This window comes from Notothenia rossii (assembly GCF_949606895.1).
Source record: "Notothenia rossii genome assembly, chromosome: 9".
Lineage (NCBI taxonomy): Eukaryota > Metazoa > Chordata > Actinopteri > Perciformes > Nototheniidae > Notothenia > Notothenia rossii.
The window spans coordinates 8,104,161-8,122,871 of record NC_136907.1 but is presented as its reverse complement, the minus strand read 5'-3'; the positions used below and the strand labels follow the sequence as shown (position 1 = coordinate 8,122,871).

At 39.0% G+C, this 18,711-nt stretch overlaps 1 protein-coding gene across 5 annotated transcripts in view; it reads left to right on the top strand.

Annotated features, from left to right (window-relative positions):
* LOC307019088 (neurexin-2-like) overlaps positions 1 to 18,711 on the top strand; it is a 144,597-nt gene that overhangs the window by 77,916 nt on the left and 47,970 nt on the right. For all 5 annotated transcript variants that reach the window (XM_079649706.1, XM_079649707.1, XM_079649704.1 and 2 more), the window contains 3 exons: positions 409 to 599; positions 2,366 to 2,539; positions 4,114 to 4,233. In XM_079649706.1, coding sequence (XP_079505832.1) covers positions 409 to 599; positions 2,366 to 2,539; positions 4,114 to 4,233 — 485 coding nt within the window. The remainder of the gene's footprint in view (positions 1 to 408; positions 600 to 2,365; positions 2,540 to 4,113; positions 4,234 to 18,711) is intronic.

Here is an 18,711-nt window from a genome sequence, read left to right as displayed (position 1 = left end):
GCAGAAGTCGCACAGACAACACAGACGAGAAATGGCTTCCAACGCTTCTGTCATTGTTTTCCAGGCTGCTCAATATTTAGTGTGAAGTGTGGCAGCTTTGAAATAGATGCTGCTTAACTTTGATTGAAACAAGATTCCGTTTTTGACAATGCACTCTGTGTGGTGATCAAATGTAATTTCAACATGATGTAACTATGTGTTGCTGTTTGTCTTCATTCATTCACTGTTATCTGTGTCAACAAAGAGCATTTCTGACTTTGACCCCCACCCCTCAGTTGTTATATCACAAATCACAGCAGTGTACGCAGCTTGAGGTGCTTATTTTCTACAGTGTGGTCCCATAACAGCATATTGGAGGAAACGAACACAAAAGAAACACTGAATGTAATAATCTGTATTGTCGTGTAGGTACGTTCATTATGTTTTCGACTTGGGAAATGGGCCGTCGCTAATGAAGGGAAACTCTGACAAGCAACTTAATGACAACCAGTGGCACAATGTGATGATCTCCCGGGACAACAGCAACGTGCACATCCTCAAGATAGATTCCCGCACCGTCACCCAACACGCCAATGGAGCCCGCAACCTCGATTTGAAAGGTAATTAATTGACTTAATTAAATCAAAGGATTGTATCAAGGGACACAGTGAATACAACAGAGTAAAAAATACAATTGAGATTAGTACAAGATTTCATGATAAAATATGACTTTTTATAGTATTTCTTTTATATGTATTTTGTTCCTATATATTGTATGTTAACACAAATACAGGCACATGTTTAGCATGTACCAACAACTAGAAGCAGGCACCATTCAAAAGCTCTAAAAAGGGTGGACTCCACTTTTACAAAATGTATAATGAGATGGTCCAAAATGTGTAAAATGATTCACGTTTGTTCTAAAATGTTTGTCCTCTTCACACATGAGTTATATTGGAAACAGCTTTGAATATAATGCAGTCCGGTCAACCACTAACTAAATGACCTAAAGGCTAAAACGTAAAATTAAATCTCTTAATTAAAAGTTGGATTCAATGAAATGAAAGACTTCTGTGTCTCTCAGGTGTGGAGGAAATTCCACACAAAAACAAAAACAACCTGTTTGGCAAGAAATGAACAAATAATAGAAGTTTAAAGCAAGGTTTTGTTATTTAGTAAAGTCAATACAAGTCAAAAGCATTTAACAGAGTTCATCTATTTCAGCTGAAAGGACAGAGTCTTTGCACCTAAAGGTTTGTACAAGATGTTACAAAATGCAACGGAAAATACAAACACTTTATACACTCGAGAGCAAGGGAAGGGGAAGGTCTTTCCCATTACAGGGAGTGTTGGCCAGACGGTGGAAACTTGCATACATGTTCATTATTTTGATTTGATTTATTTTAAATGTGTAAAACAATAATACAAAAATGTAACATGACAATTATTATACAATACAAAATTAAGCAAATTGATATACACAAATATTACTGACTCTAACTTATGTATAAACGAATTATCTACTTAATTACACATCTGAAAGGGGTGGGAAAAAGTTTACACTTATTTAATCTCACCCCTTCTCCCAAAAACTAAATTAATAACATATATACAGGGGTGCACATAAGTGGTACGCAGGTGCGCATGCGCGGCAATAATCTGAAATGCGTACCGTCACTTGTGTCACAATTTGCGTACCGACGTACTTGTGAAGCTTTTCCAGAAGGCGGTTAGATCACCGGACAGACAGAGTCGGTTTCCGTGTGCACAGACAGGGCTGCTGTTAACGTCTGTCTGTACAGCAGCACAGCGCTAAAACAGCTGATCACAACGTTCACACGCTCTGATCCCCCCCCCCCCGTTGACATTCGCGATACAGAGGGCTTCATGGGAACTTTGAAGGGAGCCAGAAGTTGGAGTACCAAACACTGACTCCAGGTGCTCATCTGAGTACCTCATATATATATATTTTTTTTTTCTTAAAGAAATACTTTTTTTATTGAAAAATCTAAACAAACAAAAACATAAAACAACAAATAAATAACCTGATAAATACACAAACAAATAAGCAGATAAATAAACAAACAAATATATAACGGAGGTAAATGATATCAAGAAAAGATAAAATAACAAACCAAATAAATAAATAAACTGCAAACAGCCAGTTATGACTAAAAAGCGTCATCCCTGTATCTTGTTAAAATCATGTCCTTATACCTTTTACAAATGACAAACCAATGGTTGACTAGACAGCCTTTTGTCTGTTCTAAGGAAGTGCGAATTAGAAGCTAGATGTGAATTCAAACCGTGGGAAAATAGAAACCAGAGAATGAAGTTACTGTATAGTAATGAAATGAGACTTAATGATACATTCCTACAACAACAGGCGAGCTGTACATTGGTGGTGTTGGGAAGAGCATGTACAGCAGCCTGCCGAGGTTAATAGCATCCCGGGAAGGGTACCAGGGCTGCCTGGCGTCTGTGGATCTGAACGGGAGACTCCCCGACCTGCTGGCCGACGCCCTTCACAAGGTCGGAGAGGTGGAGCCCGGCTGTGGAGGTGAGCTGGGAACACGCTGGGCACAATGAAAAGAGAATGCTCCTGTAATCTGATTTCATCGGCACACAGCACACATGAAACCAGAGGAAGTCAGCGTTTACCGAAAGCTAATTACACTGCATGTGTTCTGGTAACAAACAGCTTTGTTGATTGCTCCATTATGCCAAAGAACACATCTTGTGGTTTTATTATAACAGCGAACATGTAATAATAATATCAAGAACTCCAGTGGCTTTGGTTGAATTTTACTCAAACAAGAGAGCAATCAGGAAAGCTTTGACTGAAAATACTTAATAATAATGATTAATATCCCAGGTAGAAATGATCTTCACAGAAAACACTTCACAGGATATGGTAGATCTGAGAGTGTACCCAAAGTTTGGATTAATGGTGACGCAAAGGTAAAGGACATAAAGTCTCCAGTATCAAACAAATGGTATGAGTTATTGATGAGGAGATGTAATGATAAGTAGTGAATGATGTGTTCTAAGGGTTTCCAAAAAGGAGACAGGATTATATGAATTGTTCTCTTGAGTGCGCACAGTGTTTTTGGTTTTGTGTTAAGACTTCAAACACACACAGAATCTGGTCAGAGTTAATCACATTGCTTTTATGGAAATCATTATTACGTTGTTTAATATGTTGTTTACAATGTGAGCGTTCAGCATTTGTGTATTATTATTATATTCATATATAATAGGAATATAACATGTAGGTCGTGTGGGAACAGCAACTCTGCAAATCTTGACGTGTTGCTTAACACTCTGGGCAATAAAAACAACACATCGTCTTTGTAGTGTACGTGTTGCTTGCACATTTAAACCTAATGCCCTTAAACACACTGAAATGAAATGAGAGTATTGAGTGTATGAAAGTCGCTTTGGCTAAAAGCATCTGATAAGTAAGTAACAATGTAAATGAGCCCATCTGAGGGTTGTCTCTCAGAGTGCCATTCAAGGTAACTTGCTGTGGCTGAATGCTTTTTAGTGGAATCGTGTAGAATACATGCTAAAGTAAAAACATTGTGGGGGAAACTTCTGTGTAGCAAAGCAGGAGGACTCAAAGGAGACACGGGGAGAGCTGGAGCTTTGATGTCAAACACTGATGGGTTTATTTGGAGCTTCGGTCGGAGAATTCACAAAACAAGTCAAAGAGTCAGAGGTTCTGACTTCACGGTAGAGTTGCCACGTCAATTCTGAAGAACTCTACCCCAGACCCGTGTCTTTAGCTAGATCAGAGAGAATAATCAACATGCTGCACAACAAGATAGAATCATAACACGTCTATCAGCTGACGCCAACAGGCAGGAACAGGGAGACAGAACACTGAGAGCACAGCAGCCAAGGCTACAGGTGCGTGTGCTCAGTCAGGACAGAACTGATACACTGGGTCAAAGTTATGGGCCTTGGAAAAATTTTCCCCAACAAACATTATGTTACATTTTCCTGGTTTCAATGACAAGCCTACTGTTGCAGTTGTATTCCCTTTGGATAGTAGTGAAGATGCATTAATGAAATAAGGACAGGGGCGCCTGATTAACCTGCTCCCCCCTCCCCCCCCCCCCCCCCCTGCAGGCCCCAGCACCACCTGCACTGAGGACTCCTGTCAGCACCAGGGAGTGTGTCTGCAGCTGTGGGAGGGCTTCTCCTGCGACTGCACCATGACCAGCTACGGGGGGCCGTTCTGCAATGACCGTGAGTACAGGTTAATTACGCCTCACGGGGTGGAATGGTAGGGAGAGTCTAAATTGGTCAAATAGTCCACTGGTCTCTATAGGGTTAATTATACTAAACCGCAATTAAAGGATTGAGCGACAGTTGCTGTAAAATCTGAATCCCCTCGTAAGAAAACCACTCAGACTTATGTTGGTTTAAAGCAGGGGTGTCCAAACTTTTTTCACCGAGGGCCACATACAGAAAAATATACTATACTGCCTCATAAGTTCAGGTATAAGTTAGCAACATCAATCAAATGTAGGTAAATGATGCTTGTGAGTGTTGGCAGCTCATCCCTTAAAACAGAAGCCTCAGATTGATTATAATAAGGAGAAATAGGAAGGATGTATTTCAAGCTCGTTATGTAAATGAGTCATTGGGCTTTTTTCTTATCAACTAAGATATGTTAGAAAATGTTTCCAACTTACATTGACTGAATGTATTTGAAAAGTGGTCATGAATACTACTGTGTAATATATTTTTACATTTAAGAAGTACAATTTAAGGCAAGCACAAGTTTCATTTGTGGGCCATATTCCATTATACCTTTTGAATTTGCTGAAGGCCGATTCAAAATGGTCCACGGGCTTATCCAGCTCAGTGGTTCCTCACCTGTTTGGCTAGTGAACATTTTGTGCTTTTGGATTATTATTTGAAGTGATATTATGTCATATTTGACCAACACAAGAAGGAAGAAGAAACATGGAAAAGGTAAGAAGTTAATCTTCTTCTTACTTTCTTTATTTTCTTTTGCTTTTACCATGGTGGCTCCTAATTCTTATACATGCCAGTTGAATCTGACTCCATAGCTATCAAACCACACCAGTAACACAGCAGTAGGAGCACACGTGATGCTTTCTGTGATTTAGATCCCATTTCCAGGATCTCCAAGAGCTCACTGTTCTCTCTTTACTTCAAACAAAATCAATTGATGCTCAAAGGTAGGAAATCAATCAAGGACTAATGTATCCTTTAGAAAATAATCAACAAGGATGCGACCTATAAGGGACTTGCATTCAACAACAGCAATGATAATTCAAAGCAGTGTTTATGGTGGCTTTTCTATCACAACAACAAGTACATGTGAAATGTGTGTGGCACTATTCATTACTTTTTATTCTCACACCTTACATTGTTATATTTTAGTGCCATCTTTTACTCAGTGTATTGGAAAACATGTCTACCCTTATTAAGAATATGTACATATTGTGTTAGCGTGAGGATGTTGATGTATTTTATTTCTAACTTTAGGAGGCGATCGCACGCTAATGCACGACATGATTGATAGCTCCACATTTGATAGCTGCCTCTGCCATAAAGGGCCCTCTTTGTCCAAAATAATAGACCCGACTTTTACCAGAAGCTTTTCACTTATAATAGCAAAAGATTAACATTAAGCTTTTTGGTCCAGTGGTCACGGCGAGTTAAGCTTCAATTTCTGCAGTTATTAAAAAGAACTGCAGGAACGGTCCCTTTGGGGTGACCATTTTTAAAGTGTGCTGGCATGTAGCATTGTTTTAAGAGAGAAAAGCACGTTATACTCTGTAGGAGGTCTATTTAAGAATACATTGAGGGTATCGGTGTGTAAAAGAGTCATTGTGCAGAAAGAAAATAAGATGTTTTGAGAAAGACGCACCTCACCATGGATTATTATTTTGTTAATTAGAGCAGTCTAATTAGATTATTAAGAAAGTGAAATGCAAAATTAACTACTATCTGGAGTACAGTTGTTACTGACCTGCAGATACTGCTTCTCATTTAGCTTCTACAGCACAAAGCTGCTTTCCTCCTCCATTTGTTTCGACAAGTTGTCTCATTAATCTGCTTTGCTTCCTGTGTTACAAACTTACAAACACAGCCAAATGTGCTCGCTGCTGTAATGTATCGATCGAACCTGAAAATCAATGCTTTGTCCTCTGTAGTCTTTTTCTATTATGTCCTGTACTGTGTATATTACGCTGTTCAAGCTGCTTTTTTCTCAATGCATAAACGAGAGGGCAATATATTGGACAAAACAGGAGAGCTGCTTTAGTTTCCACTTTGTTTATGTGTGATATACCGCGGTAGTACAATCTGGGGATGACTTCACGACTGCTACGGCAACATTTTGTATCCATGTAGATGGGACTGTACAATTACAAATTGACATTCCACAACAGGTGAAGCATTAATAAACCCTGTCATTGTCTGGAGCACATTATCACATTCTAGGAACAACTTTTTAAAAGTTCCTTCTTGACAACATACCCACAATATGTCTTGCAGGATTGAATGCATTGATTGAGTTTTTTTTAATGTTCATCTCTTATTCCCATGCAGTCATACTTGCCAGCGGATCTGTGTCAAAGCAAAGCAAGGACACAAAAAACAAAAACAAATGAATCTTCAATAAGTTTCATAATGATTCCCTTTGAGGGAGATCGCATTATTCATTTCTGTACTCCGTTGTTCAACACGATGTTCTTTGTTTTTCTATGTTTTCTTTAGTTGCAGCTAGTTTGATATCAAACATCTAAGCCTGTATTTCAAATTGCTGCCCCAGGGCTAAACATTCATAGCACTCTTTCTGAAAAGTGTACAGCAGCATTTTGTTTCCCAAAAAAGGCTAAATGTGGCAGTTTTTAATTACAAACAATACAGATCTTGTTGATTTAATGATATGAAAGCATCGTGAATACACTTTTTTTGTACAAGAGCTGCAAACAATTGATTTACTTATATTTCCATGCCCCAAAAAATAATCTATTCATCTACCAAAGGTCCCCGAGTACGACACATTTACATTTTCAGTGCTTAAATAAAGCAGTGGTCTGCTCCTTTGGTATTTTACTGATAACTGTAGAATGTATTCCTGCGTTTAATAGACTATTATTGAACAATAATCAGCACAAAAAAGTCGATTTTCAAGAAAATCAAAAACAATTTAATTGCAGCATTTGGTTTTCATCCAGCAGCGTTCAGGGAGGACTCTCAATCAAGTGGGGGGGTAAATGGCATCGCTGACCGATATAAAAGGTCAAACCAATACATCAGTCGAACGCGGAGGAAATAACAAGCCTCATGCTTCACATTGAGCTATCGGGACAGTCATTAAAACAAATGGAAAATATAACAATGATGTGCAAACACTAACACATATGGAGGCAGGACAATTGTGTTGTTGCCATGAGTTTTAGAGTATTAGAGTTTTATCCAAGCCAAAATCTGTTGCTTTGTTTTTATCGCCACTATTTACTCCACCCATCGATGTCTTCTTCTACAGAAGGTCAGTCAAATATCCAGAGTATTAAAAACGATGTGTGGAAGCCTATCAAAGCGAAATCCAGTAGTTGGTTTGTGCTTAAACATTGATATTCATTTACAGAAAGCAATTTACCAAGTATGCCACAAACATCTGTGCTAATTACCCCCAGGTCATCGTTTCATCACCGGAGTCGGAAAGATGTACAGTATAATGATGATGTGCTTTCCATTTCCAGCGCAGCTCTCTTTAAACATATGGAGAGTGTAATGATCAGTTAACCTCTGAAGCTACAGATGATTCTTTTGGCATATTCATCGCTGGCTTTTGTGTGTGTGCATGCGTGCAAATGTTTGTCTTAGTGTATCTGTGTCACTATGCACAGACAAATACCAACACTTACAAACAAAATGTACAACATAGAGCGGGCCAGGCACTCAAATTCGATTCAACCCAAAGAAAACATCAACATGGGTTAAAATGTATTGCAACGCACAGTAGGCAACCATTGCTTTTGACTCAACTGTTCCTGTTTTTTCTCTACTCGTCCTGTTTTTCCTTCCTCCCAAACATGAAATTCCAGCTGACAATCTCTAACTCACCACAGTGTTTTCCGCTACCACTCGAACCCACCTTGGCATCCATTTTGTTAATCAACATCCCCTTTGAATTTTTTTATAGTCATAGACTGTATTGTGCCTGTCGCCTCCGGGTAATATGGCACAAGACAGCAGCAGTCTCACGTTCTTGTTTCCGACAGCAGTTAGCAAGATTTATCCAGCTTTCATTTAAATGTGTGCCAGAATGTTATGCTTTTCAATTTTCCTTAAAGTGGACCTATCATGCTATATTTGAATAATATAGTGTAGGACCATACCTATATAAGGCATATTTATACTTTTTATTTTTCAAAATACCAAATAGATCATGCATTTTAGCCATTCCTCATTTCGCTCAATTTAACACTGTCTTTGCATGGGCTGATTCTGTGAGAACAGCACCATCTACAGGCCTGGCATATGTACTACAGCATCTCCAGCACTTTCGAACGGCAATGTCCGAGGCTGTCTCCTCCTGATTGGTGGAGTTGGCACAATAGCCGTAGCGCCACTTCTGTGACGTCATAGAAGTGTTCAAATCTGGATCAGTCTGTATCAGATCCGTTGCAGCCCCTTTTTAAGAGATTTGGGTATGGAGGAAAATAGAGAGGGTTGTGTTTTCTGACACTTGGTGAGTTCCCTGGAACACCGGGGACACATATTCATGTAGAAAAGACGTACAAACGTGCATTTTGTATGATAGGTCACCTTTAAAGAGCATCTTGCAGGTTTTTATTTTTTCTACATTTGTGCTTAAACTTGCTTGAAAATTACACTTAAAAAAGTGAATGCACTTTTTTAAGTGTAATTCGAAACTAGCATTGGGATCCATGTTTATTAATACGTTACACCGGCCGCTCTCCCCCTTGTGTCCCCCGTGTTACGTCACACGCGGGAGGTCACGTGCCGAGGCTTTTTTATGCGGAAGTGAACATTTCTTACAAAAACGACGCCAGATGTCACTGTAGTGTATATTTCTGTATATTTTTTTGAAAATCTAGTGTATTCATCATTTTCCTACACATTTATTCACAGGTGTCTTTAACCTGGAAGTTGCTCTTTAAAGGAGCTGGATAGAGTTTGTAAAATCAAGGGACACTATAGAACATATGCAGAGGCTTTTTGTAAACCTGTCTACAGATTACATTTCATACAAAAGTAGGAAGCAGCAACCTGAAGTCTAGATTTGTACTTTCAGTTACAACCATAAGATAGTTTTAACCATAAGACAGTTTTAAATATGTTTTTGGGAAATATTTAAGGTTTTCTCTCAAGATCTATTGCCAAAACGTTGTTGAAAGTGCTAAAAAATGCCAATGTGCTTATCTTTAAAGTACTATAAAGGGTGCTAAAACTGGAAGTTCAAGAGCTCAGTCAAATCCCATTTTCCTTTTGACCTTCATTTCAGGTGGAGACATTCACGATTATGAGTGTTTCCAAAAGGCTGCAAGGATAATCCAGGATAGAGGTTCAGACTTAATCTCGCGCCCGGGGACTGAGGCTCAAGAAAAACATATTGCAGTTCATAACATGGTGGGCTACCCAAAATAGACTTGAGAGACACTTCTGGGTTGCATAAGGTCAATAAGCTGGATCTAGCAGACATGGCTTTAAGAGACTTTCATGATGTATAGTATGGAAACAAATTAACCTAAAAAACAAAACAAGGACCCCTCTGTGTCACATTGTTGGTTTTATTTAAAGGTCCCCTAACATACTGTTTTTCATCAATATATTATAGGTCTCAGATATACAGGACTGTCTCAGAAAATTAGAATATTGTGATAAAGTTCTTTATTTTCTGTAATGCAATTAAAAAAACAAAAATGTCATACATTCTGGATTCATTACAAATCAACTGAAATATTGCAAGCCTTTTATTATTTTAATATTGCTGATTATGGCATACAGCTTAAGAAAACTCAAAAATCCTATCTCAAAAAATTAGAATAGTTCCTCAGACCAAGTAAAAAAAAAAGATTTATAACAGCAAAACACAATCAAACATTTGAAAATGTCCATTAATGCACTCAGTACTTGGTTGGGAATCCTTTTGCACGGATTACTGCATCAATGTGGCGTGGCATGGAGGCAATCAGCCTGTGGCATTGCTGAGGTGTTATGGATGCCCAGGATGCTTCAATAGCGGCCTTTAGCTCATTAGCATTGTTAGGTCTGGTGTCTTTCAGCTTCTTCTTCACAATACCCCACATATTCTCTATGGGGTTCAGGTCAGGGGAATTTGCAGGCCAATCGAGGACAGTAATGCCATGGTCAGTACACCAGTTACTGGTGGTTTTGGCACTGTGGGCAGGTGCCAGATCATGCTGGAAAATGAATTCCTCATCTCCATAGAGCTTTTCAGCAGACGGAAGCATGTAGTGCTCTAAAATCTCTTGGTACACAGCTGCATTTACTCTGGGCTTGATGAAACACAGTGGACCAACACCAGCAGCTGACATGGCTCCCCAAACCATCGCTGACTGTGGGAACTTCACACTGGATTTCAAACAACTTGGATTTTGCTCCTCTCCAGCCTTTCTCCAGACTCTGGCGCCTTGACTTCCAAATGAAATACAAAACTTGCTTTCGTCTGAAAAGAGGACTTTGGACCACTGTGCAACTGTCCAGTGCTTCTTTTCCTTAGCCCAAGTCAGACGCCTCTTCCGTTGTCTTGAGTTCAGAAGTGGCTTGACCATGGTAATACGGCTATTGTAGCCCATTTCCCGGAGACGTCTGTGAACAGTGACTTTTGATACCTGGACTCCAGCTTCAGTCCACTGTCTTTGAAGCTCCCCCAAATTCTGGAAGCGACTCTTCTTCACAATGCTGTTAAGGCTGCGGTCATCTCTCTTGGTTGTGCAGCGTTTCCTGCCACATTTCCCCCTTCCAACAGACTTTTTGTGGATGTGCTTTGAAACTGCACTCTGTGAACAGCTTGCTCTTTGAGAAATTTCTTTTTGTGTCTTACCCTCCTGATGGAGGGTGTCAATGACGGTCCTCTGGACAGCAGTCAGATCAGCAGTCTTCCCCATACTTGTGATTTAGTTTACTGAACCAAGCTGAGTGTTTTTCAAGGCTCAGGAAACCCTTGCAGGTGTTTCGAGTTAATTAGACGATTCAAGTGATTCGTTGAACACCCTACTAGTATACTTTTTCATGATATTCTAATATTTAGAGATAGGATATTTGAGTTTTCTTAAGCTGTATGCCATAATCAGCAATATTAAAATAATAAAAGGCTTGCAATATTTCAGTTGATTTGTAATGAATCCAGAATGTATGACATTTTTGTTTTTTTAATTGCATTACAGAAAATAAAGAACTTTATCACAATATTCTAATTTTCTGAGACAGTCCTGTATACAAAACATGTCTGTGAAGTGTTTGGCTCCAAACACCAAACAGATCATTGCAGCATTACCCATAATCCCCTCTGTTTCAGCCCTGTTTCCAAAGTGCCCGAGTTAGTCTGTTAGTTTAGATGAAAAATAAGGAGCCCCCTCCCCACGATATTTGGTTAAAAAGAACACAATGGTGCTCAGGAGGAGATTCAAGTGATAAGGGGGGGGGGGGGGGGGGTGTTACCTTGGTTGCTAATGGTTACACAAGCCATTGGTTACATTTGTACATTAAATGAGCCGTTGACAACCTCAAGTGCAGTTTGAAGAAAGAATTATCGAAATAGTTTGAGCCCAAGCTCATTGGTTGTCGAGGAAGGACTTCATCAAGAAAGAGGCTTTCTCTTTTCGTTGATTCTTTACAATTTACTTCAAAGGGTTCAAGTCCAATTATTGACTGAGCCTCCTGCTGGCTTGATTCATCATAATGATCATTACAAAACAATTACTCGCTGCCTGAAACTGCAGAATACTTTTTTGAGCTCATTAATCGAGTCCAGGTCATTCTTATCCAGGTCATTCTTATTATAAAAAGGTGTACCAAATTATCGTTTGGGATCCAGTATTAACGCCCGCTCTGAAGTGACTGTATTTTGTATCTTTCTGAACACTGTGGAGAGACATTAAATGTTACTGCTATACACTTTTCAAACAAAGACATTGTATAATTACATGCTCATGTCATGTAAGCCTCGTGAACCTCAGATTCGTGTAAATTACACTCATGAATAAAAGCTTGTTGAGTGCAGTAGTGGCCTCCATCAAAGTCAATTACCTTTTATAACTTTGGAAAGGAGGCTCTTTAAATGTGCTGAAGGATTTTGTTAAGATGGTCACTTGGGTATTTTATAACAATCCAGTTGCTGAATGTAGTAAGCTAGTAAACTGAAATATTTTCCCATACAGTATGTCGGCTCAATTTCTTTTAAAGTAATTTGTTTAATTTTAACCATACAGATACTTTATTTAAAATATAAGCAACGTTTTTTCGTACAGTATAAATACAAATTCATCAAAGAAACATCCATTAGCGAATGCCTTAAGTCAGAAGAAAGTTTTTTTTTGGGTCTAATTTTAAATATGAAGTCGGCCATTCGTGCTGCAGCTATATTTTTCGGTTTTTAAACGTTTAGTTAATTTTCTTGGTGATAATTCTGTAAGACTGGGGTTGATATGAGTCTGTACAGAGAATGGATGGATGGTAGTTTGGATAGATGGACATTTTCAACCTTGATTTTTGCTTGCAGAATAAAAAGTATATGCCCAAGCACTGTTTTGCAGACATCAGATGAAGGACGATGTTAGTATTTTTCCATTAGTTACATTATCTCAGCCACCTGGCTTTATCAGCTTTGATCAAAATAGAGACAGTGTATCCCAGAAATTATCATCTCTGCCAAATCTGTGCTCTGTGTGAGTCACTTGGATCCTCTGAGCCCGGAGCTGCTGGCACGGCTCCCCGCTGCTACATCGCGGACGTAGAAATCGTGAGCATTGTCTTATTGACTGCTAGTGCTTACAGGTATACAACACCGAACCTGTGATTTACAGGAAGCACTGCTTTGAATCTTTGAAAATATTTTCCAAAATAAAACTTGTGCAGACCTGTCTTCCTGTGAAACACACCACAGGTCAAGCCTGACCACTCACTGCCTTTTAACAGCGTGTTAGCCTTTAAGGCACGGGTGAAGAACTTGAGACATTTACATTGATGTGAGAAGAAGTCAAGCACCTGAGGGGATGCTTCCACTTTTGACTTATTTTAGCTTCTATGTCCTTTCAGTTTCTCACGTTAGAAATGTCTTTGTTTTCTTATGTGTTGTGTTTTTAAAAGGGTTTTCTATAAAGGCACCAAAAACACTTAGCATGAAATGACCAGTTTTCAGAGAGGAGGGCCATCAGGAATTACTGCAGATTTTTCATCAGGCGATGTTTGACAGAGACTGGTTGACACACTGACTCATGCTATTATTTAAGCTGTTGAGGAATACATGTTGTTGTATGTGCAAAATAAACATGGTCATTGCTGTTCTGCCAACCGTGAATTCCAGTAGACACTAAATGAGCTATTTGAATTCCTCTGACCCAATTTTCAATAAATAGCGATGGCAGCGCACACAAAACGATGAAGGGATTATTGAAATGGCTTGCTCGCACCAATTTCCTAAACTGAAACCATCAACGGCTGTTTGTGGTTGTTATTTAATATCATAGATGAGCTGGCAGTTCAAACAGGGCAGAGGACAACTCATTAGATCTGAATCACTTGAGAATCCCTCTTCAAATGTCAGAGGATGCCATTAAAATAAATGAAAAATAACTATCTCAAATAATCACTGCTGGATGAAATTAAAATGAAATGTGACCTCAGACTAAGTGAAGTCAAAGGACAATAGATGTTGTATTTATTTCACGAAACATGTCTTTCATTGTTTGGAGGAAAGGGCTGAGGAGGTTTTTAGTTTTTTTAATGTATTTTACGTTAAAGTTAGAAATTATATCCTTGTCTTAATAACAATTTGAAAAATGTCAAATTTAAGAATGACTACCTTAAATCATTTGGAGGAAGTAAATGCCACAGTGAATACTCCCAATTTTCTTTTTAGTCCCCAGTATAATTACCTCCTTAATTGTTGAGGTCAAGACGAAGTGAAATCTTTGACCTTTATCTCCTATAAACTCGATTAGCGATGTCTTAATTAAAGGGGGCCTATTGTGCTTTTCAGAGTTCTTCTCTTTCTTTTAATGTAGGTTTGTATGCATGGAAATGTTCTGCAAAGCTCCCTCCAGAGGGTGTTTGGTTGTTTCGTTAAAGCTCCTACACTTCTTCACATCCCTTCTTTCATTTGACTCCTAGATATCTCTCATTTACAAAATAATGTTTGCACTATTCTTTTCAGATACCATGCAAGCTTTTAAATAAAAATCCCGATAGCAGTTAATCAATCAAACTTCCACCAAACTAGAATCATTCGTTCCCTTTTTGAGATGTTAAAGTTTTATCATAGGGTTTATGATTCTTGTCCTGAGTTGAAAGACATTTGTATCTCAATGACCCCATATTAAAAAGAGTTCAAGCTTCATATCTATTTATATGTTTTTCCGGCTTTTGTTTTTATCACTCAATGGAATTTGAAAGTCAGTTTCAGAAATACATGATTTTCCTTTTCAAAATATCTTTAAAACGACCTAAGAGATGCAATTAGAGCCTTTCACATCACGGAGTATTGCTAGTGTGGGCACCGCTGTCTGATCGCAGCGTCTTCTATCCCCGATGACATTTGTTGTTTAGATAACAATGTTCTCCTCTATTCCTACCCTGCGGGCATTCTACAGAAACTGTGACTGAATGGCTTTCTGTTCAGCAGGAAATGTTTGAAGTGCCGTGTTATTGTTCCCCTTTATGGTTCCTCTTGGTTAATATTTATAGAAACATCGTGGATGTTACTTTAACACAAATACATTTTTCTTTTACAACGTCTGTTTAAAATATATTAAATATAATGTTGTGTAAGGAGAGTGATTTTGTATGTACTTAGGTGTACAAATACATATAAATGTAATCATGTATATAGTTGTTTGGGATTCTAGTAACCCTGTCACATAGCAGTCAATTTTGTATTCATTTTTGTTTACATAAATATGCGCAAGCCACAATTACACACAGCAACTGCTGAAAAATACAACCCTGTGCTTATGTGCATATGCAATGTGTCTTATTAATGAATTATTTTGCATATTTTCTTCTGCACATATTGACTATAGTTTACACAGCTGAACAACAACAAAAAGTTTCACATAAAACTTCTTAATCCTCTTACTGTATAACTTGCGTTGGATTGTCTGTCCCTACCAGTCTTCACCCAAATCAACAAAGATCAAAATATCGAAAAATAATGAATGTCCCAAGTTTCCTCTGGGGAAAAATATCTACAGGATCCCCAAACTGTCAGTGTGTCATGCTGACAGAGAGAGCCCTTTGATTAGAGGGAGTGTAAGCGGTGAAAATGATTGGGCATTATTGTCAGAGCCTGAAATGCACCCAACTATAAAATGGGCTAATGGGTTCAAAAGCCTGCGTTGTCCTCTAGTGCACACAGAACAGCATCTTACTGCACAATCCACTTGTAAATGGTAAATGGACAGCATGTATCTAGCCTTTTATCCAATCTTTACAACCCCTCAAAGTGCTTTCAGATACACAGGTCAGTATTCACCCTCTCACAAATATTTATACAGAGACAGGGGCTGCCATGTGAAGTGCCACCTGCTCACTTTCACACAGATTAACACACCGTTGGCCCTGCTATCAGGAGCAACTCAGGGTTAAGTGTCTTGCCCAGGGATACATCGACATGTTGACTGCAGGAGCTGCGATCAAACCCACCACCATCAGATTGGAAATGGCTAACTACCTCACAGCAGAGACAGTACTGACATCTGCTGGTTAACAAGACAGACAGAATGAGCTTCTGAATCATTGTTAATTGAAACACCGCATGAGTACCAGCATTCCCCTTTTGTCAATGAGTATTTACACGCTTCCTTCTGCATGGTGATATGGTACTGAGAAAACAGTTCCGACATGACTGCTCACAACATCTTGAGTTGCTGTGTTAGGATTTATTGAAGGGACATCGCTGCTGAGTTTTTCAAAAATATATCTTTCGGCACTTTCATTTGAGAACAAAAAGCAAAGTGCCATCTACTTCCATTATATTGGAGAAAAGGCAGACATCGCTGCGGCCAATAACTCCACAATTTGACAAATCACACCAATAAAAACCTCAGAGATGTTTTCAATTGCTTTCGTCTCACAATCAGTACGTGAGGGTTGGCAGCCCTTAAATTGTCTAGAGAGCAAAAGTACCCACCATTTAGAATAATACTGCAACTATCGTATGAATACCTAATATTGCAAATTGTTTTTGCTTTGTTTTTCTTATGTATGGTTAATTTATTGAGTTTGTTCTTCTTAGCAAGGAGCAATACACATCCTCACGGCTGCTGAATCTTAATCTTGTTATTTTCAGGATTAAGATTGAAGTTGTGTTTTTCCCTGCAAACAGTGTGCTTTAATGCTCTCATTGGCTCCAAGAATTTACTTCCCAGACGATCATTAATTCATTCTTAACAAATAATCTCTCAGCTCACTATTTAAAGCCTGTAGACATTACCTCCCTGACCTCTTACAACTTTTGGGTGAAGTGTCACGGATCAGGATAATTTAATGCAAGCTGATAGCTCATTAGAATGCAAACAGACACGGCCTGTGCTAAACTATGCTTAACAGATTGGAAAATACAAGCACCACTGCCAGTTTCACTCAGACTTGAGACAGGTTATTTCATGATTAGTTATGGTCTCTTATGACTCACCCTACAAACACTGACTGCTGGAGAGGGAGTTCAATCTCCTGCCAATGTCACACTGACTAACCGAGTTAGGAGAAATATCCAAACCATATAATACACACTTCCTTCACTTGGGTCCACCGAGGACTACACTTGCATTGTCTGAGATTGGAAGTTACAGGATGCAATCTAACCATTTTTTGTTACACAACACAGGCAAACCAATATGGTTTACTTCCACGCTCATTTAAGAGTTATTCTGGGTGTTTCTCAATGTCGAGGAAGGCTGCTCCAGAGCCACTATTTCAAGGATGCTACGTCATCGAGTCCCGCCGAAGGACTGTTCCAATGTCCAGGCTCCTTGGAATTCTACCGAGCCCAGCGTCCTTCAGAGCGAGACATTTCGAGGCTGCACATGTGTATCCTCCGCGGTCTTAAAATCCCCACAATGCTTTGCGCACGGACCAATTTCCCCAAATCTGTGGCGGAAAATTTAAGGCGGGCCTCTCATATGACGAACACCTGCACACTTGCTCGCCTGTTCCACTCTTCGTTTTCCGAATGACAGGAAGGATTCTTGCCTAACTTCTGAAGGAAGTGACTCGGAAGACATGTGCTACCAAGGAAGCGTCCTCGACATTGAGAAACACCCACTGACTTCTCTCAGTATCCTAGTATTTCAAGGATATTCGACTCGCATTGTGTTTATCTACGATGTATATGCATGTCAGATACATTGTGGATTGAATTTATTGTTAATATTGCTGAGCTTACAGCACTGACATTGACTACATTTTCTGCAGATCTATACAATTACTGGTATATTATTATATAATGTGGGAGAAAGACTGCTTACAATAATCCATAGCAACAACCATTTCTCCGCTTTTTTGGGAAGTTAATGATTAGCTAATTTGTTTAAAGAGGCCCGATAATGCTTTTTGTAGTCTTCCCTTTCCTGTAGTGGGTTAGATAGGTTTCTCTCCCACACACTCCCCCCTGAAACACCTCCATTGGACTCCTTTGTTTGCTTCCTTTACCTACAGTAGTGACATGTAACACTTTCGCCTCTATTGGCTAGCGCTCCAACACATTGTACGTGCTAAGGAAGGGGACATCTCTAAATCACAACAGAGCCAATAAATAACTTTTACTCTCATTATAATTATAGGCATTCAGAGTTTCATTTTTCTGACAAATACAGAGAAGTGTACCTTTGTCATTTTCTTTATAACCTGAATACATCAGTGTCATTGCACGGCTATATGAGATAGACTTGATTGTTCAGATAAATCAGTTCTCTCCCTGCTTTCATTTTGCCTCATTTAAGTATGTTTTTGTTTTCCATTTGACAAAAGCGCACCTAGGAGAGTTCATCTCTGCATGAAGCTGACACATATTGAGGGAGGGTACTCATTAAAGTCGTACTCCATTTGTGCCTGTGATTTGAGTGTCGTATTAAATGCCTGCATTATTAAAAGTAACCGAACCTATTCTGTCTTCCACATCCTCAACAGCTCCTTCAAGCAGAAATCCCTTGTATTACGATCAAACTGTCTCAGTGTGGATACCAGCGTTGTGCTTTCAATGGGGTTCAGGAAGTAGAGTTCTGTAATTATCAATTGAAAACATTAATATTATGAAAACTATACTGACACTCGCCTCCTTCTCAAAGGAGCACTTCATATATTTGTGAAATTGTAAGTATATGTAAAATGAATAGAAACAATGTTAAGTTCCTAGTTGCAACTGGAGGGCAACAACAGGGTTTCAATTCACATTCAAATTGGTACAAATCTTTTTTTCAAATTAATTCAGTAATTTATGAAAAACGCAAGCAACAGCAAGTTCATAACAAGGCA